This window comes from Callithrix jacchus, chromosome 13 (assembly GCF_049354715.1).
Source record: "Callithrix jacchus isolate 240 chromosome 13, calJac240_pri, whole genome shotgun sequence".
NCBI lineage: Eukaryota > Metazoa > Chordata > Mammalia > Primates > Cebidae > Callithrix > Callithrix jacchus.
This window is the reverse complement of record NC_133514.1, coordinates 97,553,237-97,581,176: the sequence shown is the minus strand read 5'-3', so window position 1 is coordinate 97,581,176 and position 27,940 is coordinate 97,553,237. Positions and strand designations below refer to the sequence as shown.

At 37.5% G+C, this 27,940-nt stretch overlaps 1 protein-coding gene and 1 pseudogene across 12 annotated transcripts in view; both read right to left on the bottom strand.

The window, feature by feature from the left end:
• The window catches only part of LOC144578845 (uncharacterized), a 42,350-nt pseudogene extending 18,577 nt beyond the window's left edge, over nucleotides 1-23,773 (bottom strand). Inside the window, exon 1 of the transcript XR_013525269.1 lies at nucleotides 728-23,773. The product of XR_013525269.1 is annotated as an uncharacterized LOC144578845 (transcript). The remainder of the gene's footprint in view (nucleotides 1-727) is intronic.
• The window catches only part of C13H18orf54 (chromosome 13 C18orf54 homolog), a 20,593-nt gene continuing 15,163 nt past the window's right edge, over nucleotides 22,511-27,940 (bottom strand). For 3 of the 11 annotated variants that reach the window (XM_078348188.1, XM_078348187.1, XM_078348189.1), the window contains one exon: nucleotides 22,511-25,155. In XM_078348188.1, the coding sequence (XP_078204314.1) occupies nucleotides 25,083-25,155 (73 nt within the window). In that variant the 3' untranslated portion in view covers nucleotides 22,511-25,082. Of the gene's footprint in view, nucleotides 27,934-27,940 lie in introns of all 11 variants that reach the window. The other 8 variants (XR_013525913.1, XR_013525911.1, XR_013525909.1 and 5 more) reach the window with 8 other exon arrangements.

The window sequence follows — 27,940 nt, the reverse complement described above, 5'->3', positions numbered from 1 at the left end:
ATGTTTTTATCAGCACCTGTGATCATGCACGTTTACCAAGTAAATGAAAGGTTTGGCTGTTTATCAAAAATAATGGATTAGCTACATTTCTAAACAGAGGGGATAATTACAGAGCCAATCATCATCTCCTAGGAGAAAAAAAATCTTCTAGATGAGCTTACTAATTATAGTAAAATTCTTTAAGGAGTGAATATGTTTTAATAATGCCAACATATCCAGGCATTAAAATATAATAACAGGACAATGGCTCAGGTACTGCTGGCTATGGGAAATTTAAAGACTAAATTATTTTTGTGATAACACCAGTCAAAAGTTAAAACCAATATGAACAATAGGTGCTTAAAACTCTCATGGTACAATGCATAAAACTTCACTGTAAAAAGAAAATGAACTCCATGTAATGTTCCTATAAGCAGGTCTAATACCTCAACCAATAATTAACTTGACACTCAGTTCCTATGACATCACATGAAATTACAAAATCTCTGGGGGAAAAAATCAAAATAATAAGACCATAGGAAGCGATCAAAATAAGTACAACACTTGGAAAATACAGGATCAAATACACAAGTATAAATTAAGTCATGGTCCTGATGTTTTAGGTTTAAGCATAACTCTAGAAATTGTTTTGAAATCATTGTATTTGTATATAGTTTATCTTCTGTTTAAAAAAACATCAGATGTACTAGTTTGAGTATAATTTAAATTGCTTCAGGGAATTAGTCACCTTGCAATTGTTGTTTAAATGTTTGGAAGTTGGGTTTTTTAATTTTATGTATTTATTAATTCAGCATCAAACTGCATAGTTGTTGATGTTGCTTTCCATGTTCAGAGGTCCCTGGGACAAAAGACCTATCAATAAGAATTTAAAATATATAGAAAACTTCAGGACTTAGGCTGCAATTGAATATAAGTATTCAAATATACAAAGAATATAAGTATTCATATATATTTCTGCCATGACTTAAAAGGTTACTTCAACCATATATATATTCAAAGAATATTCTGCCAGAGCAGGAGGTTAGGCTTTGTAGTCCTAGAACTAAAATCAAAGATATTACATATTACATAGGTACTTACATACCAAGAGAGAAAATTAATTTCAAAACCAATTTAAAGAAAAAAATTTTAAATATAATAATTGAGTATAATTTGTTATAATACAAGTCTACTAATAAGAAAAATCGAACTCTTCTTTCCCTTCTTTAGGAGATAACATTTTGCTTACTTGGGGTTCAAAGTTAGTGCTCCTTGTCATCAAACCCACTTATAAATGTTCATCTGTTAATGATGATCAGTTGCAAAGTTCATCTTTGAAAATGTCTTCGTACACAGATAGGTACTGCCCAATAGTAATGTCAATCCATAAACATATTATTTTAGTCGAACATATTCATCATTAGAAAGCATTTACGAAATTCTGTTAGATTCTTCTCTTGATATTTGCCTTTCAGCATGTCATTACATTAATAACCTCCAACTGAAGGTAAGGTGAAAGTTCCTCAATTGCACAATTAAATGAATGTTTAATTGCATTTGAATTGAGGTCCAAAAGTGCTGCTGAAACTATAATTTGATCTTGGAAATTACATCCACTGCAAGTCTGTGTAGGAGTGGAGATTTCACTTCTTGTTTTACCATTTGAAAACATGAGAACTGATTGACATTATTTGTGATTCTAATGTTAACTGTCATCAAAATAACTTTACCACAGTATAATATTTGCATGTATGTGATGTTTTACCTTGTAATTTTAAGTGGAATTCATTGAGAAACATTATGAAATCTACCTCAAGTGTTAATTTCAAAGCCATATAGTGTTCCTTAATAGTTGAAGCTGATTTTCCTCATTCTGAAAAATTTTAATTTTCCCCTTAACTCAGAAATATCACATAAACTTAACTACTAAGTTATCAAACTGCTGCCTACTAGGGCAAGAGAAAAGATTAAACTTCTATTTCTGACCCAAAAAAATGCCGAACTGATGATGGTTAAATCCACAAGAGTAAATGAAATTCACTATTGATTGGATTAGTAACATATGGTAGACTCAAATATTTTCTGCAAAGAACTCGCTAATGAATAATGCCAGGAATAGGCCTTAAACATTCCACATTTTGACAAGATTTGTAAATTTGGCCAACTAAGCTTTTTTTCTGCTTCACACATATTTTTACCACAATGAGTATTAATAAATCTTAGCAAATTCCATTTCAAGTTTCTTGGTTAGCTTTTCTCAAATTCTTTGAAAATATTCCCCCTGTAATTGTAATTTGCAGACTATCCATAGAGACTAATTATTTAAACACTTCAAACTTGGTATTGACTCCTTAAATAAAAAACAACTGAGCAATATCAGTAACATCACTGACTCATCAAGAGACAAGAAAAAAAAACATTGAAATGAATTTTTCTCTGCTTTTTATTTGACTACCAATGTCACTCTCAATGTCTTTAACTCTTTGAAAAACGGTTCTCCCCAAAGGGCTAATAGTCTTAAATACGTGTATTTTCTCTGCACACATTCCTTCAGTTGCTGCAATCGAACTCAGTTTAAGTAACCTAATATTAATAAACAGATTTCTTTACTTGATTAACAAATGAGCCACTCAAAACTCAGTGGCCTCATTTTAATTTTTTATTTTTGTAAAGAAATTCTACAGTGATGATATTAAATGTTCTAGTTCATCTCACTCTTACTTTCCTGTGAGTTGGAAATATTATGATAGATCTTCAGCCTAGTAACGTTAATGTATATTTGTATTATTTTAGCACAGCTGTAGTGTCAGTGCACAATGAAAACGATGATTTGCCCTCTAATTTAATAACAAAACAATCTACACTCCACCATGCCTAAAAGTATGACATTTGAAGTTCACTTTTCCCATCTTGTTTTGACATGATGGCTATGCACTGGCAATAACAAATAAATACAATGCTATTGTGGAAGGCCAATTCTCCCTGACAATCACACAGACAGGCCTCCATGACAGTCACACAGATAGGCCTGCATAGCACTCCAGCTACACAGACAAATGTCCATAGAACTGCCTTAACATCGCGCAGAGTTACACCTAGGGAAATCAGTGCCCAGACATCAAACCTAGAAATGAAACATATGGTCAGCAGGAGTCTTGCATGGACTTCTCCCAAACCTGGAACAAGACAAAATAATAGAGGCAGTCTTACATTCCTAGTGCCAGGACCTGTCTGAGAGTCAAGGTAACAGGCAGCCGTTTTAATGGATTCATTGGAGAGTGCAAGGCAGCTCTCCAGATCAAGCTATAAAGGAGGTAAGATAGAAATAATCACTCCTGTACCACAGTAGACAGGCCCTGAAAGTACTGGGACCCTTTAAATTGAACTTAGCAAGCATTTTTTGCCTCTGATCTTCTAGCTGAAACAAAACTAGTTACCAACAGACTTAGGCGAATGCACATAGGCACATAACCCCAACCTATATGAGCACTAAAAAAATTTTAACACTTTGAGTTGGTCTGGTGGAATTATCTCTGGCCTTCTCCCTGTTTCCGGTTACAGCAATAAATTCCCTTCTTTCCTAGTTTGTCTGCTTCTCATTACTGGGCCTCAAGAAAATGCAGCCAGATCCAGCTTGGTTCCAGTAACATTATGGTACAGTTATATGTGCAGCACTCAAAATGCTGTCAAGTAATAACGATATCACTTTAATTTGTAGTGTGTGGAGCAGCAGTGCAGTGATGAAAACACCATATACAGTCTCTGTTGCAACTAGTCAGTACTGCCAATCCAGTGCAAAATCAGCCATAGAAAATATGCAAATGGACCAGGCGTGGTGGCCTATAATGCCAGCACTTTGGGAGGTTGAGGCAGGTGGATCACTTGAGGTCAGGAGTTCGAGACCAGCCTGGCCAACATGATGAAATGCTGTCTCTACTAAAAATACACAAATTAGCCAGGTGTAGTGGCATGTGCCTGTAATCCCAGCTACTCAGGAGGCTGAGGCAAGAAAATTGCTTGAACCTGGGAGGCAGAGGTTACAGTGAGCCAAGATCATGCCACTGTACTCCAGCCTGGTCTCACAGAGTGAAACTGTATCAGAAAAAAAGAAAGGAAGGAAGGGAGGGAGGACATGGGGAGGGAAGGGGAAGGGAGAGGAGCAGAGAGGAGGGGAGAAGGGAGGGAGGGAGGGAGGAAGGAAGGAGGGAAGGAAGGCAGGAGGAAGGAAGGAAGGAAGGAAGGAAGGAAGGAAGGAAGGAAGGAAGGAAGGAAGGAAGGAAGGAAGGAAGGAAGGAAGGAAGGAAGGAAGGAAGGATCAAAATGGGCCAGCCATTCACACCTGTAATCCCAACACTTTGTGAGCCAAGGAGGGATGATAGCTTGAGACTAGGAGCTCAAGATCATACTGGCAATATGTCAAAATCCCATCTCTACAAAAAACAAAAATGTAGCCAGGCATGGTGGCATGTGCCTGAAATCCCCGCTACTCAGGAGGCTAATATGGGAGGATCCTGTGAGCCTGGAGTTCAAGGCTGGAATGAGCTGTGATAACACCACTGCACTCCACCCTGGACACAGAGCCATACAGTGTCTAAAAGAAAAGAAAATACAAAAATTATTAACTGTGATTATGTTCCAATAAAACTTTGTTAACACTAAAGTTTAAATTTATTTTGTCATAAAATATGATATATCTTTTAATTTTTATCTAACTATTTCAAAATGTAGAAAACATTCCTAGCTGGCAGGCCATATAAAAACTGGTACTAGGCTAGAGTCAAACTATAGTTTACCTACCCCTTATTTGGAGTACATATCTTACTTCTCCCCACTTCCTGGTTCAAGACCTATAGTGATTTAGAAAGGTACATGATCAGAACTAGTTAATGAGCATTGATTGGCTCCTCATCCAGGCAGGGTAGATCCTGCTTTATTAAAAGGATGATTATTTCTACTAGATTGCTAATAATCTAGTTCCAGCAGAACCAGTGATTGGCCACTTTTAATTACCTTTTGGAAAACCTCCTAGTCATGTCTCAATTTTGACATTTATCACAAATCTGTCAACATCAAAATCATTCCTAACTTGCCCACTTTTTATTCAAGGTCAGATGTGTGGTCCTGAGAAGATACTGTTCAAATTATTGAACCAGATTCTTGATTTACTTGCATCTTCCAAAAAAGGAGGCCTGTGGAAGGATCTGGCTCATTCTTGACAAGTGAAGACTTCCAATAGCCAGGGAACCCCTAGTACACAGTTGGTACTGTGTTCACACTTTTTCATTTGAACCTAAGATCATGGGTCATAGAGAATGCTGCTTTCCAGAAACCAGAGCAGGGACTCCAGCTCCCAGGCACAACTGAAGATATATGTCAGTTACAGTGATTTTCTGAAAATTTCTATCTCATCCCCTTTTTTATTTTTTTGCCCCTTTCTGCCTGCCTCTTTCCCCATCTCACATTTTCTTTTTTTTTCCCCTGACTTAAAATAGGAGAGACTGGTTCAGTCCACTAGGTACACTTGATTTAATCATACATATGGGAGGGAGGCCTCAGGGTAAGAAGTAATAAGGATATTTCCTTTGAATCTCTGCTCCTAGCTCACTATGTCAAGCCTATGTCTTGCTGAAGACCCAAAGCTAATTATTATTATACTTTTTACATTCTCAAGGACCACCCCTTTAGACTGGCAAAAGCATGTGCCAAGACTAAAACATCCTACCATTATGTGAGTGTAGGGAGGATAACCAGGGAGAGACCTGGCACAATATGAGGTTATTAGTGGTCTAACAGGAATCGTGAGGCTGAGGATGCTAAAGGGGAGTTGGGGCCAGAGTCATAATGCTTTATGCCTACATCAGGTTTACAGTAGGAGAAAGGTGCCCTCTAGTGGAATTAAAAAGCATAACCGTTCTTACTATTAAAATGTCTGTTTCTACAGGCAGTCATTACTGACTGAAATTCTGACACCATGTGCTGGCATAATTATTTTTACCAGTAACAACTAACATGGATTACTTATTACATGCCAGGAACTGTGCTAAGTAAGCACTTTACAAGCATTACCTCACTCAATTTTCACACCTGTGTGAGATAGATACCATAGCTCCACTTAGGAAATTGAAGATCAGACGTTAATTTGCCTAAGGTACTCTAGCTAATAAGAGAATAAACAGAAGACAGTTAAATTTTAAACCCTCCTAAGAAATCTGCCTCATAAAACCATGTACATGCACACACGCACACACATACACACACACACACACACAGAGAACAAGAACTAGAGAAATTTTTGAAATATCTGCGACTCTGTTCGTTTTTTCTTCCCCCATCTTTTTTTAAAACCCTTTTATTAAGGTATGATTGATGTCACTTTGCTTATTTTTAGTGGAATATCTATTATTCTTTGTCTCAAATAAGTAAATCTGCTTCTGAATAAAGTTTTATGTTTCCCCCAGATTTCCCTTTTAAAAATTATTGAATATTTATGATCTAAAGGGGCATTGACTTTTCCTCAGGGGCACCATCATGAGCCAGGTGGCTGTCACCAATGCTTCTGGAACACCTGTAAAAAGATACTTCTCTGTGTTCATTTCTATTTTCTTTTACTTGTGTCCCTCCCCCCCAATAATCATTCAATAAATTAAATATTGTCTACTACTGCAACCTAAACAAATCAACAGCCCTCTTAACATCATTATAAAAACACTATATTCTGGGAACTTATTTTACGCCAAAACATCATAGAAACTTCACTAAGAGTAACTTTATCTCTGAACAAAAACAATAAGTCTGCATTCTACCTTCCATTACTATCTAAAGAAATTAACACAGTGTATTATTGCCATGTCATCAGGTTTAAGGACTGGATACTAGAAAGAAAAAAAATGGTTGGTTTTTGTATCTGAAAACAAGTTCCACTTACTGCAAGCACAAATCAATATAGCGACTAACAAAAAAATTAATATTCATTTTAGGCTGCATCAAAATGCTAATCCCCTTCCTTTTGCCCACAGAATAAATCTAAAATTTTTGGCTGAGTATATCAGGTGCCTCAGATGGGCCCCCAAGCTACCTTCTTAGCCTCATTCATTGAGAAAACAAGTATTTTTGGAGCATTTTACATAACTGCTAAGCACTCTTCTAATTGTTAGGGATACAATAGTGAATGAAACAAAGGTCCTAACCTCAATATTAATTAAAGAAAAATAAAGGAGGAAAGGGGCAAAGAGTAATGGCATGAACAATGGTGGTGGTTAGGGTCGGCCTCTGGTAAATGACATTTGAGCAGACACCTGAAGTGAGAGAGTGAATCATGGAATATTTGAGGAAAGACTTTCCAGATGGAGGGAACAGCGCAGAGGTCTGAAAGCAGACACTCATGTTTGTAGTTTGAGAACAGCAAGACCAATATGGCTGAATTACACAGCAAATGGAGGGGTAGAAAATGCACTGGCTTTGTTAGGTGAGGGGACTGAGAGATATTGGCATAGCGTAGAGCTTTCTAGACCATGGCAGAAACTTCTGTTTTATTCTGAAAGGAAGGAACTGGAAATTTTAAGAGATACAACATCACGTGACATGTTTGTAAAAGATTATTCTTGCTGTAGTTCTTGCTGGAGAATAGAATGGGGAGGGCATATTTTTGCCTTAGAGGCAAAAGCAGCTTTACGTCTTATTCCTAGTGTCTCCCTCAACTAAATGTATTGCACCTTTGGCAGTTAGTATTTTCTGAGATCATATGTGCCAGGCATACACTTTCTCATTTAATCCTCAAAACAAAACGGCAAAGTAGGTATTAAAAAAGAGAGAGAAAACAAAACAGGGCTTGGGCAAGGTCAGGACACTTGCCCACAGTAAAGAGCTAATAAAATAGTGGAATCATAAATCTGTTGATCCTGAAGCCCAGATTTCTTTTACAGCACACACTATTCGGATTCAACAAATTCTGTAGCAGGCTTTTCACCACTCCGTTTTTGCACACTTATTATCTCTTGGCTAGAAAAAAAAAACACCCTTCTACTCAATTTCCTTGATGGTAAACTTCTGTTAACTTTTCTATATCAACTCAATTATCCCCTCCTAAGTGAAATCTTTCCTGGTTTTTCCAGGCTACTTAGCTGATCTATCTTCTGTGCTTCTTCACCATTGTTCTATCTTCATTTATCTGAAACAATAGTTACCTGGTTGCAGTATACATTTCTCCGTTTATATATTTCCTCCACTGAGTTCCTCATTGTAGAGTGATGCCTTATTTGTGATCACCGTTCCCCCAGCCCCCGCCACACACACCCAAGCACAGTGCCAGGAGTCAAATAAATACTAGTAAAATAAAGTACTATAATAAACTATTAAACATAGAGTCTCCACATTCTACTCTATAAATTCTGGATATCTGGTGCCACATTAAAAAAACTGAAAGCTGGAAAGCATCTAGAAAAGTGAAACAATAATGAATAAATAAAACTTTTACCAAAGAAATAATTTAGAAATATTGAGCCTAAATGATGGAACATTACTTCCATTGCTTTGAACATTAGGAAGACTGAAATATGTATATAAAATTGTCTTAAGAGGCAAAATTAAGAGCAAAATGTGAAGACACAGATATTTAAATCATGACTTAACTGAAGCAAGAATATGCTAAGAAACAAAGTATTAGAATTGCAGAGAATTTTCCATTTCCAGAATTGTTCATATAAAACTATATGACCATCTTGGTGAAAAGTAACGAAAGGAATACTCCATGCTCCTGATATATTGAGGGTACCATTTATGTAACTCCAAAATATATACAGTAGTCCCAGATTTATAGTTCATAAAGTACTTTATGAACGTATCAAATTCATTAGATTTTGAAAATATTGACTTAAGGTTTTTCATGGTTCCTCAGTTTTCTAAATGCCCTGATATTTCCACTACCTTACCCATATGCCCACATTTCTTGGACAGGCTATGCAATATGTTGCAAAACAAGGAGGGCAAAGGAGGATGAGACATTTTATATTTACCAATATAAAATGGTAAATATAAAACTTCACCAAAACCTTCCTAGAACCTAATCAGCTTCTGCACTAGTTATCAGTTTATGGTCTCTCAACTCCAAATTTACCCCAAAGGGACTCTCCTGCTGCTTTCTGGCAGCTGCACCATCAGTAAGAAGTGGGTGTGAAGACATCTGGGGCCACTCTGTCCTAGCCACACTCCAGGAAAGTATTTTCTTAGTGACTTTACAGACCTCATCTGGGCTGGTGATCACCTTCTAAGACCCTCCCAAAACAGACACCACATGCTCCAGATGTCCTGCCCTGACTCCTTCTGCATTCGCACACAGTCAATAGTGTGGCTTCCAGCTTGTCTGGTAACTAAACACCAGCACTGGTCTAAGCAAACCAGTAACCTTCACTGCAATCCAATGGGCCACAGTTATCCTATATTCAACAATGTCTGAATCCAGACTTTCGGTTCTCTCTTCCAAGTTTGCCCTTTCTTGGGTACTCTACCTCAACTGGTTTAAAACTTTTATATTAAACTTCCCTTGTTTAATATCACTGTGTGGTTTGCTTCTAGATTAGACCTAAACAGTGATCATCAAGCCAGGCTTGAAAAAGCAACACAATGCAAAACCCAGTGCTGTGGTCTGCATGTGTTCCCCTAAACTCATGTATGGAAACTTAATCCCCAATGCAACAGTATTGGAAGATGGAGACTTTTGGGAGGTGTTTAAGTCATGAGCAGAATCAATGTCATTATAAAAGAGCTTGGTGAAGGAATCTGGGCCCCTTTTGCTTTCCGTCCCTTCCATCATGTAATGACATAAAGTTCTTCCTCTCCAGAAAATGCAGCATTAAAGTGCCATTTTAGAAGCAGAGAGCAGCCATCACCAGACAGCCAAACATCTGCCAGCACCTTGGACCTCCCTGCCCCCAGAACTGTGAGAAATAAATTTATGTTTTCTATAAATTACCCAGTCTCAGGCATTTTGCTGTAGCAACATAAATGGACTTGAGTCTCTATAATGAACTGAATTTTCCTAGATTTAGTCCTAAATCTGTAAAACTGAATATATAACTGATGAAATGGAAAACACTTAAAAACTCAAAAATCTCAGTTTTGAGGACAGGAGGTCAGAAGACTTACAGTTATGTCATCCAAAATACACAACTGTTGCTCCTACTTAAAGAACAGGAGCAGCAACATAAAAAAAAAAAAAATAGCTCCTCCAAAACAGGTTTAATGTACTGCATTTTAAAGCAGATTTTCAGGCAGCTGGAGTCAGGAACAATGGGTGGAGCATGCAGGATTTTTAGGGCAGTGAAAATAGTCTGTATTGAGGCAGCCAGAAGGGAATGGGTCTCCAGAGAAACTCCAAAAGGCCTGTGGACTGGGAGGAGTGCACATTGGGGTGGAGCCACAGTTCATGCCATTTGCAGCAGGGAAGAGCCTGGCTCTTCCTGGGTGAAACATGGAATTCAGAGTAAGGCAGGAAGTACACTAGCAGGGACTCAGGTTTTTCAGAGAGTTTCTGTTTCCCTTTTTTCCTTTTTGCCCCACAAATTTCATTATTCTTACCCTTCAAAGTGTCTGCGAGTCTAATAATTTCATGGCGGTGTCAAAAGGACCTGGCTCTTAGCTGAACTAAGGAGTAAGTCCTACAATAGCTTTAGTGCCCAATGTGAGGCTTGAGAAGGGGTGAGTGAAATGGGGACTCAAAGCCTCTCACTATCCTTTCTAAGCCTTTTCATCCTCGGACTTCTAAAGGTAGGGGAAACTGTTCTCCCACCCCTGTCACTCCCTGGGGTTGGGGGCATTTCCATGGCCTTTTCTTTTTTGGGATAGACAGGTGAGCAGGGGCTCCTCACTCCCCCTACCCTCCTGGCTGGGGCTGGCGAATGTCCCAAGCTCTTCCCCTTCCCCTGCCAAGGGGCTCAACTTCATTAGACAGTAATTAAGCTTTTCTCCCTGGTATAGGAACCAGTTGCATAAGAATAAGATGCTCTTCCTCAGGCATTTTTAAATTTTTTTTTCTTCCCCTTCTCCATGCCATCAGCAGTTAACTTTTAAGTGAGGTTTTTCCTTTTAGAAAATGTTTTACTAGGCTAGGAATGATAAGGATCACTATTTATATTCTCTGTAAAGTTTTGTGAAAAAGGATTTGTGAGCCTGGTCTTAAGCTGTAGCCAATTTGGTGTGCTTTGCATGTTTGTATGGTTCATTGCAGGCGTCCATCTGGTTTTACATGATGGCAGAGTGGCAAAGCTTTGTTTAGCAATCCTGCCTTAGGGAATAAGTCCTTTCTGCATGTTTTCCTAGCCCTGTTTCTTACAGGGCTCCACCTGGGGAGTGAGTTTTCTCCTGCCTATCTGTGTAGCTATATGTGTGGTGTGTATGATCTCTGTAAAGAGAGCTCTAATTAATTTGGTGTTTAGAAACACAGCGTTTAGATCAAATATATATATATTTATTATTATTATTATTATTTTTTGAGACAGTTTCACTCTTGTTGCCCAGGCTGGAGTACAATGGCGCAATCTTGGCTCACTGCAACCTCCGCCTCCTGGGTTCAAGCAATTCTCCTGCCTCAGCCTCCTGAGTAGCTGGGATTACAGGCACGCACCACCATGCCCAGCTAATTTTTTTGTATTTTTAGTAGAGAAGGGGGTTTCACCATGTTGACCAGGATGGTCTCGATCTCTTGACCTCGTGATCCACCCGCCTCGGCCTCCCAAAGTGCTGGGATTACAGGCATAAGCCACTGCACCTGGCCTAGATCAAATATTTTTTAAAGGGAAGATAAAAGCTGTGGTACCTTTCATTTCATATGACTAATCTTTGAGAAAAAATAAAACAGCCTTAAAGATTATTGGTATAAAGCAGATGCCATCAAAATGTAAATAGGTGGACTAAGTCATGCATGACAAACGTAAGGTATGCTAAGTGTTTTGAGGTTATATACTGCTTTTGGGGTTTTGAGAACCCTCTGACTTGCCTGCTGCACAACTGGTAAGGTCTGTGGACATATAAAACTAACCACACCCTTAATTATGCTGGAAGGAGTCAAATCTTGGCTGTACCTGGCACACAATTAAAACAACTTACTAGGTTTTACATTAAAGTTAAAATTGCTAGGAGTTACCATTATAATACGTAACAGAAACTACAAAAACTATATTTACATGTAAAGTATATAAGAACAGTAAAATGTGTTTTTTAGTAAAAGGTTATAAGAAGACATGGAAATGTAAATTTTTACCTAGGTTTAAAGGATTGTTTTAATTAGATAAGATAAAGCTGAAGGGTCAAACTAGTTGTGAAAGAATTGAAGAATAAATCTTGCAGAAGAAGTTCTCTGTGTGAACATATTGACTGAACTCAAAAAAGGTATATGATTTTTCTGTAAATTGAGCATTAAAATAAAAGCACAACAAGGTATTCTTAAGGTGCTAATCTGCTCTTTACCAAAATTTGTAAAGGGTTATAAAAGGTTTTGCTTCTTTAAAATTTTTGATTCATTATTTTGGCAAAATAACTTATCGTAATCTGAAATTCTGTTTCATAATACCAAGTGCTTTGAACTTCTAACATATTTAACAGGTTTCCCAAAATCAAACTTCAGTTTCAAAATTGTCTTTCCTGATGCCTACCTTTTTGGATGGATCAGAGGACCCCCTGAAACATCCAGAAAAGGGGTAAACAATTATTTGATGTATTCAGCTATATGAGATTGCCAAAATGATGTTCAGCTAATATATATTACAAAATTATACGGAACTTCTAAAATTCTAATATCTACGTGTATGCCATCAATCATAATTAAGGTTGTTAAGTTATTGTAAGACACCGAGATAACCAAACTTCCTTGTCAATTGTGTTTCTAACCATAACTACCCTGGACATTTTGCTATTCACCATTATCTTGTTTCAATCCTTTTCAAAAGATGGTTTATAAGCCATAGGACTCTGACCAGTGCTTTCAAATACAGGTTTCTGATAACTTTGGAGACCGTGACATTGGAATAAAGGAAGAATATACAGGACTCAAAAGAGCTGAAGTGTTCACGAAAAGCAAAACAAGAGATAACTAGACTGAACTCAGGAAGCTGAAGCAAATCTTTTTGACTTTTGCTTGGAATATTGCTGATCCATGATCTGTTTTTCAGTCAAGAAAACTTATTTTGAACAATTTATGGCCTTTAATTAAGTTATACTCCTGTGAACAAAATTTGGAGTATGTTTATTTCTCTCTGCCTGGTTCCTCTAGAATATGGAAATTATCTGTGAATACCATTAACTTATTATTTGCATCAGTGCAATAGAATCCATTTTTCTCCTGCAACAGGATACAATTGGAGTAACTGGTTATTTTACCAAGGGCTGGACTAGAATGGTATGCTTACCTTTAAGGAGTCAATCTTGACTTGCAGAGCTGCTAAAAGCCCCATAGGAAGAACTGGCTTCATACCCTTGCCTACATAGGCCCTGTACAGGGTGTGTGGTCAGTAAAAAATGTCACTTTTTCACAGGCCCAGGGCATCCAAGTTTATTTGGGACCATAAGAGGAGAGAATCACCCTATTCACAGGTATTTGAAGATAAAAATCCCTGGCTGGGCTCACCTTCAAAACGTCTCATCTGAGACTCTCTGTGAAATAGAGTTCCATCAAAGCCAATCCAAAAGAACTATGTAGAAATAATTATCTTGCTGCACTTTATGCAAATAATCCGGTCAAGTATAAGACTAAAGTCCATTTTGGAAACCACTTAGTCCTATGATGATTTGTGTTTTTTCAACAAAAATGAGGACTAATAAGAGAGAAATTGTATCGAAACTTATCATACATTTATTATTAAATTATAAACTCATTTGTTGTTTTTAAGTTTTTGCCTACATTTTAGAATAACCCTACTTGTTCCTGTGATCCAACCAGCAATCTCCAGTTGCAGCTTAGAAAGAACACAGGGATGGGTAATGTAAAAATCTGGATCAATATTTTAGTTCTGAGCAATTATCCTAAAAATCCTGCCAGGTGATGGGAGTAAATAGGATGCCCATTGTTTGGAGGTTTGCTTCTTGAGAAAGACCACGGGAGCGAACTAAAGCCAAGCACCACGTACCCAAATCTTAGCAGCAAAACTATAGCCACCAGTTATATGGGTGTGTTGCAAGACATCCTTTTCTCTCCCTTGTTGGAGGAGGATTCAATTCCACAGCTTCCCCTTAGCATTTGGCTTCTGATAAGGAATCTATGCAAATACCCGCAAGACATATTTCTGTCCCAAACTCAATTTCAAGCTTCAGGTCAAAGCCCTAGGAAGGAAAACTGGATCTGAGGGATCCAAAGACAGATGATAATGAAAATTAAAAGGCACAATGCAGGTGAACATGGCTGGTTCCTGTCAATTAAGCCAAGCTTCCCATTTCATGGCTAAAGGCCATGCTAGTATCCATGGCATAAATGAGATCTAGGGAATTCAAGGCTATGGACAGCAGGGGAAATAGGACATATGTGGGAAGATTGGATAATTCCCACCTCCAGATCCTCTGTTAACATGAGTGAAAGCCACATTAACACCTATGGTGGCACCTGTCAATGTCACCAGGACTCAGAGATACAAGGATGGAAGAGGGAAAGAAAATACTCTTCCTTCTCTCCTTCACATACCCCAGGTATCTGCTAAAAAGAGAAGGGAACCAGGAATGCCTGCTACCCTCTTTCTAGATAAGTGGCCATTCTTCTTCAGTTTGTACCCCTTTCAAATGCATCCTGAACCCCTGGGACTCCTTTGAAAAGCACCCTTTTTTCTTTTTTCCTCCTATGTCCTCTCTTCACAGATAGGTAATTGTGTCTCCATACTACAGGTCACTCCCTTCAGATACACCCTTCAAACTGGGAGAAGTTAATTTTCCAAACCTTAAACTAGTTGACTTACGATTGGGCTCAGGGGAAGGAAATCCAGAATCCCAACATGCTGGTAAAAGGGTAAAAGTTTTTATTACCAGTCAGGCTTTTGACCTACCTATCCCTGTGCAAACTGGTAAAGGCCTTAGGATTTTTGAGCTCTCCTTACCCCTCCCTTTGTTTCATTTTGATACAAGTTTTTAAATAACCTGGCCATCAAACTCCAAATGGTCATGCAACAGGAGCCTCCAACAATGGCCCCTTCTGCTGAGAATCCTTAGGCCTCTGAGAAAGCTCTGACTGCTGTTTTCCCAAAAAGGTGACCCTGTCAGTAGGAAGAAGTTAAGATCGGTCTTCATCCTAGTTATTCTAATGGCAATTATGTACTTTAGAAGGGTATGAGACAGCCAGGTTGGAAGGGGTCCCCAGAGAAATTCCAACTGGCCTATGCACTAAGAGGAGGGTACACTAGGGCAGAACCACAGTTTGCAGTGGGCAAGAGCCTGGCCCCCCATCTTCCTGGGGAACCCAGAATTCAATCTGTGAGGAAGAAAACACACTAGCTGGGACTCTGGCTTTGCAGAGAGTCCCTGTTTATTTTCCTTTTTGCCCCATAAATTCCATTATTCTTACACTTCAAAGTGTCTGCAAGCAAAATATTTTAGAGCCATGTGGCAAGGACCCAGCTCCTAGCTAAACTAAGGAGGAAGTCCTGCAACAGTATGATGCTACAATGGCGGATACATGTCATTATGCATCTGTCCAAACTCACAGAATGTACATCAAGAGTGAACCCTGTTGTGAACTATGGACTCTGGGTGATTACGATGAGTCAATGTAGGTTCATCAATTGTTCACCACTCTGGTGGCAGTTGTTGAAAATGGGAGTTCACTCATGTGCAGAAGCAGGAGGTAAATGGGAAATCTTTGTGAAAAAATTATTTTCCTCTTCATTTTGCTGTGAACCTAAAATTGCTCTTAAAAGTTTTTAATTTAAAAAAAAATTTATCAAAATGTTTTTTAAAAAGAAATAAAGAGTTTCTAGAACCTCACATAAGTAAAGAATGTGGTCTCTTTTATCTTGAGCTTACAACCTTATATAGGAAACCAGGTTTAAAATAATCAGTCAATACTTAAAGCCACTATTTAAAATGCAGTTTCCTTTTTCTTGATTCTGTATAGTATAAGAGGTACCATCATCAAGGAGATAAGATAAAACAGAATCAATCACCTAATATATTTTGATATACATTTCCTTGCCTAGGAATACAAAGTAGTATAAGAGGCATCATCCAAAACATTAAAACAAAATATAACAGCTAAATGAATGGCAAGAAAAGTAAAAAGAAAGGCCAACTTACCACATTTTGATGGACAGTTAGAACATTTGGGGACAAAATAAAATATTTAATCAGAGCTTTAAAGAAATGTAAGAGTAAGCTTTAGATAATATAGGAGGTCAGTCAGGGTGATGGGAGAAACTCTAGGGAAAGATGTAAACTTTCTTGAAAGGTCAGAAGGTTTTGAAAAGCTTTGGGGGACAATAAGCTGAAGGCAGCTGTTCTCTTATCCTGAGGCAAAGAGCAAGGAGTAGGTACCAGGGAATATAGGGGAGTTTATCTAAATAGGCTTGTTTATATTGTCTGGAAACTGACCTTTAATCATCCATGTGTAAGACTGCTCCCTGCAAGAGGAGACAACAATGTTAATTATGTAGATTGTGCTGGCTCCAGGCTTTCGGCATTGTGTCTGTACTGAATAAAAGTGAGCAGTACCAGCTTATCGTGACTGTTCACTCTGCAGGCAGTCCCCTAGCCCTCTAGTGATCTTTCACTACATACCTGTGTTGGAGTATGCAGTGAAATCTGTCACTCCTTTCATCCGTGGCTCTGCCAGAGTATGCAAGACAGACTGCGCAGCTGTGCCCCATGAGGAACACTGTAACGAATCACAACGGAACCCTCGAAAATGAAGGTGTAGAGACTGCACAGTCAGTAAGTCATTGGTGCCTGCTCAGGATTCACAAGTTCAAGGGAATTTTCAAGCTAGGGTTTCATCAAGGGACAACAGTTATCCCCTCAACAGAAATAGCATATGAAAGTACTGAAACAGCTGCTTAAAGCTAGTGGAGCCTCGTTTTCGCAGTCTCAATTAAGAAACTTAGTGTACTGAGGCAGGTGGATCACTAAGTTGGGAGTTTGAGATCAGCCTGGTCAACATGTTGAAACCCCGTCTCTACTAAAAATACAAAAATTAGCCAGGCATGATGGCATGTGCCTGTAATCGCAGCTACTCAGGAAGCTGAGGCAGGAGAATCGCTTGAACCTGGGAGACAGAGGTTGCAGTGAGCCAAGATGATACCACTGCACTCCAGCCTGGGCAACAAAGCAAGACTCCAACTCACACACACAAAAAAAGAAACCTAATGCAAACTATTGTTTCCCATAACCCATGGTTCCCAGAAGAAGGTACACTAGACCTAGAGCTCTGGGAACAAGTGGTGAGAAATCTTAAACAACATCATGCACAAGGGCTACAGGTCTCAGTAATATCCTTAACTTTATGGGCCTTAGACAGGGTTTCTTTGGCCCTACTCGACACAGAAGAGCCTAAAAAGGGACGGGAGGAGGAATCATCACCTACCTTACTGCCTCCTCCTCCTCCCTCAACTCTGCCGTTACAGGGTAAAGATACCAAAGAGGAAACGAATATTTTTCCTGAGCCCCCTCCCCCAATAAATTGGAAAAAAGACAAGGGATACACTACAGTTATGGGACCCTGTCTTAGGCAAGCGGCATTAGAAGGGGAGCTCTTGGCCTGCCTGGTGATGAAAGATCAACCAGGCAATCGGGTGTCTGAACCCATTACTTCTGACACTTATAAAGAGATAAGAAAAAGCATTAGAGAAAACAGAGCTGCTAGCCCATTTACAAAAGGATTGAGACCATAGCAGACAACTTCTGTATGACCCCATGGGACTGGTCAGTGCCACCTAAAACAACTTTAGACGGCAGTCAATTCCTCCTCTAGAAGGCAGAATTTAATAAACTATATGAACATAAGACTCCTTTCTAATAATGGCCACTGTTGCTACTCCTCTCCAGCCCCTCATGTGGCTCTCTCAAATCCTATTTGGGTAGAACAGTGGCCTTTAAAGAGAGAAATTACAACAAGCCCACGAATTAGTTGAGGAACGATTAACAGCTGGCCATATAGAACCATCAGACAGCCCTTGGAATTCGCCCATTTCATCCTTCCCCAAAAGTCTGGTAAATGGAGACTTTTGCATGACTTACAGGATATCAATGCTAATTTGCAACCTAAGTGGCCCCTTCAACAGGGGCTTCCTTTCCCCATGGTGATTCCTCGAGATTGGCCTATAGTCATTATTATAAACTATAGTTAAACACTGATTTTAAACTATTCCCCTTGGAGAACCAGACAGAGAAAAATTTGCTTTTACAATACCAATAATGAATGGCCAGCTCACTGATTTCACTGGAAAGTGCTTCCTCAAGGAATGCTAAACAGTCCTATCATGTGTCAGTAACATCTAAATCAGGCTTTGCTCCCCAGTAGAAAAGAATTTCCTAATTGCAAGATCATCCATTTTATGGATGATATCTTACTTACGGCCCGAGTGGAGCCAATACTTTTAAATTTATATGCCTCTGTCAAAGGAATACACAGTTAAGAGGTTTAATCATAGTGCCTGACAAACTACAGATGTCCTCTCCTTGGAAATACCTTGGATACTTACTAACTTCCTGGTCAGTGACCTCAAAAAGTTAAATTAAATCCTAACAAACCCCTTAAATGATTATCAAAAATTCCTGGGTGGTATTAACTGGCTTCACCCCACCTTGGGCATTACTACTGATACAGTATAAAACCTGTTTTCTGTCCTAAAGAGCAAGGCAACCCTGGACTCCTCCAAGTATTTAACCCCTGCTGCAAAAAGAGAAATTGAGGAAAGAGAGGCAAGCTATTTCTTAGCAGCAGCTAGATTGCATAGACCCACGATACTCAGCACAACTGTTTGTTTCTCCTACTAAACATTCTCTGACAGGATTAATAGGGCAGATGGCCCCAGGACTACATTTCCTAAAATGGGTTTTTTAACTCACATTCCAGGACTAAAACACCCTATGTCCAGCTAGTTAGTAAAGTCATCTATACAAGTCGCAGACAATGTGATCAATTGCTAGGTTATGACCCTGATGTCTTAAGAGTATCCTTAAGTAAAAAACAATTAGAAGCATTCCTGCCCCTTTTTCTAGACCTTCAGAGAGCACTCTCCTAATAGCAGGTCATATAGAATATACCCTTCCTACTTACCTCGTACTCCTGTAGTTATGCCTACAAAGGTATTTCACTCCCGCATACCTAACACTTTAACGCTTTTTAAGACTGATAAAAATAGAAAAGTGGCTATCTGGTGGGAACCGCATAACTCCCTCGCTCAACCTAGATTCACTAGGACTCAGAGAGCTGAGGTTGGAGCCCTAATATTGGCCCTAGAAACACCTTTTCCACTCAGACTATCAATATTGTTAGTGACTTGGCTTACTCTGTTTATTTATGGCAGAACCTTGAGACAGCCCTCATTAAGTCCACTCTCAAGCCCACCCTGTGCACACTTTTTCAACTTCAGCAATTGCTGGATCAACACACACATCCTATTTTTATCACACACATTCGGGCCCACAGTTCACTGCCTGACCCACTAGTGCATGGCAATGATCAAGCAAACATGCAGGTTATGACATCACTTCTTGACAAAGCCACCCAATCATCACATGAATTTTTCCACCAGAATTAGAGAAACTTAACAAAACAATTTCAACTTACCCAAAGACTAACTAAACAAATTATTTTACAATGCCCGGATTGCCAGCTCACAGGTATGTCCCCTCCTTCAACAAGTGCTAACCCTAGAGGACTAGAACCTAATCACTTATGGAAAGCAGATGTTATGCACATCCCTGAATCTGGAAGACTAAGATATGTACATGTATCATTGATACCTATTCCCAACTAATTAGCACTCATGCTCTTCCTGGAGAGTCTGCCTGATATGTCATTAAACATCTTCTCTCAACTTTTGCATTTATGGGGTGGCCCTCAGCTATGCCAGCTCACAATTTCAACAACTTTGTCAGACATGGAACATCTAACATTCCACAGGCATCCTGTATAACTCCCAAGGACAGGCCATAGTAGAATACATACACTCCACCCTTAAAAATATGCTCAGATGTAATCCCAGCACTTTCAAAGGCCGAGGCGGGTGGATCACCAGCTCAAGAGATCGAGACCATCCTGGTCAACACGGTGAAACCCTGTCTCTACTAAAAATACAAAAAAAAAATTAGCTGGGCGTGGTGGCGCGTGCCTGAACCCAGGAGGTGGAGGTTGCAGTGAGCCGAGATCGCGCCATTGCACTCCAGCCTGTGTAACAAGAGTGAAACTCCGTCTCAAAAAACAAACAAAAAAAAAAGCTCAGAAAACAAAAAAAGGGGTAATAAGAACCCTGCAATACTATTGGTACAAGCCTTATTTACCCATAATTTTTAAAATTTAGATGATAAATTTTAATCAGCCATAGAGAAGCATTTTGCAAATGCCCCTCAAGACATAAAACCTGTGGTTTTATGAAAAGATGTCAATAGTAATGCATGGTGCGGTCGAAATGATTTGCTAATGGGGAAGAGGACACGCTTATGTTTGCACCTCCTCAGGTCCTCTTTGGATTCCAGCACAATGCATCAAACCATACCAGAGTGTGGCTAAGACCCAACCCAGTACCAGAAATGAAGGAAATGATGCTACAGGACCCACAGACCCGGACACAACCTGGGGGATGGTGAAGAACACAACTCAGTAGGCTGAGCAAATCCTGCTCCAAACACAAACACCATTCACTCCAGATAAGCTGTTCCTTGCTATGCTTTCTGTTGTACACTGTGACTCATAGGGTATTAACCTTTCTTATTCTCACTCTGCCTGCAACCTGCACCTGCTATACTCTATTGGGTCCATCTTCGGGATCCACCTTTCTTCTACCCTGTTACTTTGGATGGACACCTCCTTCCCAGCCCCTAACAATGCAACTGCTTGGCTAGAAAGGATTGACATACCCCTGGTGGGGTCCCTCAGTCATGGCACACATTGGACTAAGGTGCCAAGTAATGCTACGTATCACTCCTTAATTGGGAAAGAATGACACTAATTATACTCACGTTTGTCTTACGTTATTTACTAAATCTAGGATGCAAAGCCAGAACAAGAGCTCTAACTGCTGCACCTGACAAACCTGTTGCGGCATACATCAGTACTCTTCAACAAAACCTGATTTGAAAAAAACAGAAAAGGGGGAGATGTAGGAGACTGGTCAGGGTGGTGGGAGAAGTTATAGGGAAACCCGCAAACTTTCTTGAAAGGTCAGAAGGTTTTGCAAAGCTTCAGGGAAGAATACGCTGAAGGCAGCTGTTCTCTTACCCTGAGGCAAAGAGCGAGGAGTAGGTACCAGGGAATGTAGGGGGATTTATCTAAATAGGCTGGTTTGCTTATATTGTCCAGAAACTGACCTTTAATCATCAACATGTGAGACTGCTCCCTGCAAGGGGGACAACAATGTTAATTACCAATAGATTATGTTGGCTCCAGGCTTTCAGCATTGTCTGTACTGAATAAAAGCAAGCAGTGCCAGTTTATTGAGACTGTTCACTCTGCAGGCGGTCCCCTAGCACTCTTTCACTGCATATCTGTGTCTGAGTACGCCTTTCATCCATCGCTCGGCCAGAGTCTGCGGGACAGACTCAGCAGGTTAAAAGAATAAAACTTGAGTATTTCACGCATGAGAAATAATATGCACAAAGATGAGGGTATATAAATAATGTTGGAGGGGAATCTGAACAAAGCACTTTACAGCAAATTTGCTGAAACAAATCAGTAAGGTCAGAGTGGTGATACACAACAGAGTCCTACCAAGACCAGTCACTCTGGCTTCTGCATAGAAGACAAAGACAGGAGAGGTTAAAGGTTGAAATAGCTATTTGAAAATGAATGAACTAGTCCCAGTGAAGGTATTGAAGGGTGGATAAAAGTTGTTACATTATGAGAAAAACTGTTACATAGAAGTGTCTGATCTAGGGTAAGGACAATGCAGGACAATACACTGGGAAGATAAAAAACTATTTTTTTTTTTTTGGTCCAAACAAAAACGGGAAAACATTCGTAGGGACATATGATTTATAAAGAAAAAAAGAAAAGGAAATGGGAAAATAATAACTTCAAATATCACAGGAAAAATTTCTAACAATATACTCTACAATGTGTTCAGGTTTAGGCCTCAATTTATCCCAATCACTTTATGATCCAATATGACCTTTAATTAGGCATGAAATACCCAATTTATACATCTAATAGGAAGACACATAGTCTTGCACTTTTGAAGAAACTTCAAGTGCTCAGAAATTATCCACTACATTGGTATTTTGCTTTTTTTTGTCTCCTTTCATGCTACTTGCCTTTTTACAAGTTCACTTCTGGATAGCACTTCTATCAAAAAGGTTCTGAGATACAGAGAGTGAAGGGTGGGACAGAAAAAATGAAACAAAAATTCAAATCTACAAGAGCAATTCTATGTATTTAAAACACAGGAATAAACAGAGAACCTTGTCATGATTTATCTTTGGGAAATATTTTGGTATAACCACGTATAATTTAACAAAACATTATACACTATTAAATACTAAACAATACAAAAACCCCACAATTATACATTTTAACAAGAAAGACTATAACTATAATGACATATACTCAAAACAGACCCAAGAAAACAGTGTTCCTTAATTTGGTCAGAAATCTCTATTGTTGGAGAAAAAACTGAAAGTAAAGTTCTTATTGATAGTAAAGACAATACAGTTCAGTCTTGAATCTTCATATTGGTGACAACACTGTCCCTTGATCTCAAATAGTTTTTGAAATTAGGCTTTTAAATTGTTATATTTTCATACTCAAAGATCCGAAACATCTTATTAAAATTTCTTAATTTCTTCTATTTTCTTAATATATCTAAAAGAATAAGAGCAAAGGATTGATAAAAATTTTATATTCACAATGCAGCTTTTAAAATCTCATGCTTTCACTTGTTTTAAATTCTCAACTTAGCAGTCTCCATACTGTTATCCTGCTCTTTTCCCCTGGAAACCTAAAAAGGACCCTGAGATATGGAGCTTGTAATTAAATATCTTATTTAGAGAATGTCTTGAATAGTTATCAGTTTAGATTTATTTTTCTTATAAATCTTATAGATTTATAAGATATTTCTTATAAATTTTTCCCTAGATATTTCTTATAAAAATGTTGAAAGGAATCATTTTGCTAAAATTAATTCTTTTCTTAGGTAAAGGATTATACCTCTCCATATTTAAAACAAGAGAAAACAATGTTCCTTTCATAAGCATAATCAAGTTTCTTAAAATTTGGCTGTAAGATTTTAGAACAGGCTTATCTCATTTAGTATTGGAGATATGTTCTCACAGATAGAAACACTAACCAAATAGGTGCTTTTCAGTCATTATAATTTCCAGGCATAGTATTTGTTATGTATGATCAATATATAATTAACATACAATTAGAAGTTACCACCTGATGCCTTTATCTTCTCTGCCTTCTTCAGAACTTGTCGAATAGAGGATTTTGCTAGGCCGAGAACATAACCCACCCAGACCTACCTGATGTTTACCACATAAAATCTGTATTTTTAATAGCCAGGCATACTTTAATCTTCAAAGTAGTTCCTTGTTTGATTATGCAGGCTCTTTTCTATGAAGCAGACTATAATCAGAAAAGCAATGTCAGTAGCAAAAGCATCTCCACAGAGCAAACAAAACAAACCTCTTGGTAACTGCCTCTCAAACTGGCCATAGCAGTGTGGTGAAACACTCACTGGCAAAAACAAAACAAAACAAAACAAAAACCCACAGGGCTCACTGTAGAGTTTGACAAGTCACTTCTAACAAATACATTAAATTATGCTTTAATAACTTGGAAAAAATGCTTTGACTCAATGTGCTTAGAAATTCCTATTTGACAATAAATCTACTGAGCAAAAATGCTATCAACTGAGTGAAGTGTTAATTTGTAGTAGTTATAGATATTCATAGTACTCTTTAATTTTATCAGGCTGTAATGCACTGTATTAGTTACACTTTATGACTTAATTCTAAGGATTAATAATAAGTGCTTCATAAAAACTGCAAAATTGTAGAGCTTTGTTCGGTTCCAGCTAGAGACAAACTTAAGATTACAGATTGTGTTAAAGAAAGCACAACTCTTACAAAATATCTCTAAAATATAGGTGCTTTCTGATTTTCCAAATTCATTTTAAGTTTAGTTATCAAATTTCATAAAACGATTGGTCATTAAGTCATAATTTTCACTAGTTTGAGCTAATCCCAAAATTAAAATCTGGGAAACAATCTAATATCAAAATATTAAGTTCTTAAATATACCCCCAAAAAGGTTTTGGAAACTGTTAAACATTAAGATTATCTTATATAGAATCAAAGTACTAATTAAATGAGAAGATTCTCTTGAATGTCACAACATAAAATTCATTTTAACACTGTATCACTCCACTATTAATGTAATTTTTCAAATACAATGTATCTTAAATATTAAATTTATGAAAACTTAAAAGCAACAGACTGCCATATAGATGAGATACACAATAACAATTTTGATATTCCTTTAAGCTGTTTAAAAGTGAAGCTAACTATATCCAAAAAAAAGTCTATTTAACGTAAGAGATTTTGGATAAAAACCAGTAAGTTTCTTAATGATCCTGAGCCAGATAATAAAATGTTAAGGATGCTGAAGAAGGTTAAATCCACACAGGTTTCAAGAACAGAAGTCATCCATCTTTAAATATTAGACATTCGCTGGTCAGAAGACGAAAGAAAGACTTTAGGATATATTGCGGGTCTTTGCAGTCACATTCTAATATGTTGGCGTAAAATAAAAATAGGTCACAAAACCTATGGGTATTTTTAAGTTCAGTGTTTTAGAAATATATAATCATTGAACCAATTACAAAATAATATATGGCTTATATTTACTTTGTCAGTTTATGTAATAGAAAAAAATATTTGTTCTGTGGTGACTATTTATTTTGGTGACAGTTTCATTTTCCTCTTCACATTTTCGGTGACTCTTTTCCATTGGCATCATCAACCAGGTCTCTCAGGCGAGATAAATGGTGCAAAGCCCTTCATCAAAAAGTATAAACACATTATAAACCAAGTATTATGAACTAAACAGCCAATGCAGATAGCAAAAAAAATAAGATGGTGATTATGGTGATTACTTTATTCAAAATTGGTATGAGTTATTCCTTATCAAACCTTGAGATCTGAATAATTGAGGGTTAAAATAATTTATCTAAAGTTCTATAAACACTTACTTTAAAAATTACACTATTTGACATTAACCTTTTTAAGATAGTCTCCCAAATGGCCTAACAAGAAACAATAGGTATCATTTGTATCACTTAACAAAAACAGTTTTTTCAAGTAATTTTTATTATAGCTCTGTGAAATGATATCTTTTCTTTAGGTACCCTGCATATATTAGTTAAGAAGTAAAACACAAAAATAACTTTTAACATTTACATTTCAAGATAGCTATTTTTTTAAAATAACATTTAAGGATTAGTTACAAATCTAAATAAAACTCATTTTTATTAAGTGTGGGGGAAGCTGCTGACTACTCCAATAAGTTTGTATAAAGAAAATAAAATTTAAAAAAATAAGTTGTGCAGTAACTTCCAGTGTTAATAATTTCCATTTATGGTGAGTGGAAAGGTAATGACTACAAAACTCTATTCTATAGTCTTTTATACACAGTAGTTGTTCAATAAATGTATAATAAACTACATTTTCCACTTTACCCAGGACAAGGAGATGGAAGGAAACTAGTAGTATTAATTACTGCATATATAGCTATTTCTCTGTACTGTACACTTCTTGGACACTTTTACTCAAATGCAATAAGAAGACTCTCAATTCTCCCACCTTTTTGGCAACTTCAGTTAATTTTTGAAATTCTCACCTTCATTGACTAAGTAACAATAATTCAACCCAAAGCAATCAGAGGTAAAATAACTCAAATTTTACGGGACTCGGCTGGGCATGGTGACTCACGCCTGTAATCCCAGCACTCTGGGAGGCTGAGGCAGGTGGATCACCTGAGGTCAGGAGTTCAAGATCAGCCTGGGCAAAACCCTGTCTCTACTAAAAATACAAAAATTAGCCAGGCTGTGGTGGCATGTGCCTGTAATCCCAGCTCCAATAAGTCTTCCTAGAGAGCAGATATTTCTCACTGAAGAATATAAGAAAACTGAGTATTTAAGGGAGTAAACAAAGGTCAGACTAAGAGCTTAGAGTATGCTATGGCTAATGAAAGGTATCTTAAAACTGGTTAGCCACCCAAATTACTAAAAACAAAAACTATTATTTGAGGAACGTAAAGAGACACAATAGGACTTTTACCTTAGGCAAGGCCATTAAAGCCTACAAAATATAATCAGTAACTTTTAAAATATTTTAGAAATATTTTAGAAATTTTCAAATACATTTGAAATATCTGAAGTATGAAAAGATGACCATATACCTAACCAGAATATTTTGCAGCCTGGAAAAAGGAATTCTGAGACTGAAGTAAATTTAGATTGTCCTTAAAACAGTTAATCTACAGACCGAAAGTAACTTTTGTTAAGTCTAAGCTTACTTCATTACAGTACAAACATCTTACTGATAATACTTTTGAAATGCAAAGGCAAATTAAGACTGCTCAGTTAATCCAACAGGATTAATAACTAAAGGCCATCTAACAAAATGTAAACTTACTCTCTCTAAAAATGAAACTCCATATACAGGTAAGACTACTGATTGTTAATAGTAGAAGAAAAAGCTACTATTAAAAAAAATTTGACCAAATGGTAAAAGCACTTATAGATCAATACTGATTTTTGTGGTGATTTAATGACTTGCAATCCAGTGTTCATTTTCACCAAGAAAAACATCTAGGGTATGTACATTAACTCAGAAAACACATTTAGGTCTGTGACAAGTTCAGTATCAATGCTTTAAAGAGCAATGGAAAATTTACGGTCATTCACCTCAAATTTTAAAGCAAAATGAAGTCTTCATACTAGATGATCAACTGAGGCCCTGCACTTAGTCTCAATGAGTAATTCACCACTATTATTAATGAGAGGAGTGTTAAAAATACAGACTTTCAAATCAGACTGCCTGCTTTGAATCCCACTTCTTACTAGCTATGTAACAGTGGGCAAGGTACTTTACTACTGCATGCCTTTTCTCTAATCTGTATTATGAAGATAATAATAGTATTTACCTCATAGGGTTGTGATGATCACATGAATTATATTCAATAGCACATAGAAAACTGACATTTGCTGGTTATTACTATCATTATTCACTGAATTCTACTAGGTATGAAACATTATACCCCAGTATATGGCAAGCTACAAACAAAGGTGCATTATTTACACCCTGATGATAATAAATTAAGTAGAGAGAAAAACGTTATCATACATGATATATTTTGACTATGAAAACTATATACGTATTTATGACAATTAGATTCAAAAATTTCTATGTCTAGTGTTTTATTTTTCTACCAGTTCATTCGATCATAGAAGACTAAGCAAATACTAAGTACAAAAGGTACTTGCCAAGGGATACAGTGTTATTAGAGTGGAAACTTTTAACCTCAGTATTTCCTAAGCAAAGCATTCCATCTTCTGAGGACACTTCATAGTCATACAACAAACTCCAAAATAAATACCCTTCTCTTCTGTCAATATCATGACTATAGAAACAACTTGTATTTTTCTCCATTTTATTATTTAAGACAATGTGACTAAAAAAAATTAGACCTATTTTTATATCCAGGTCATTATACCTACTTTAGATTTCTGTAGTGATGTTCCAAATAATCATCCATTTATTATTATATTTATTCTGTAGA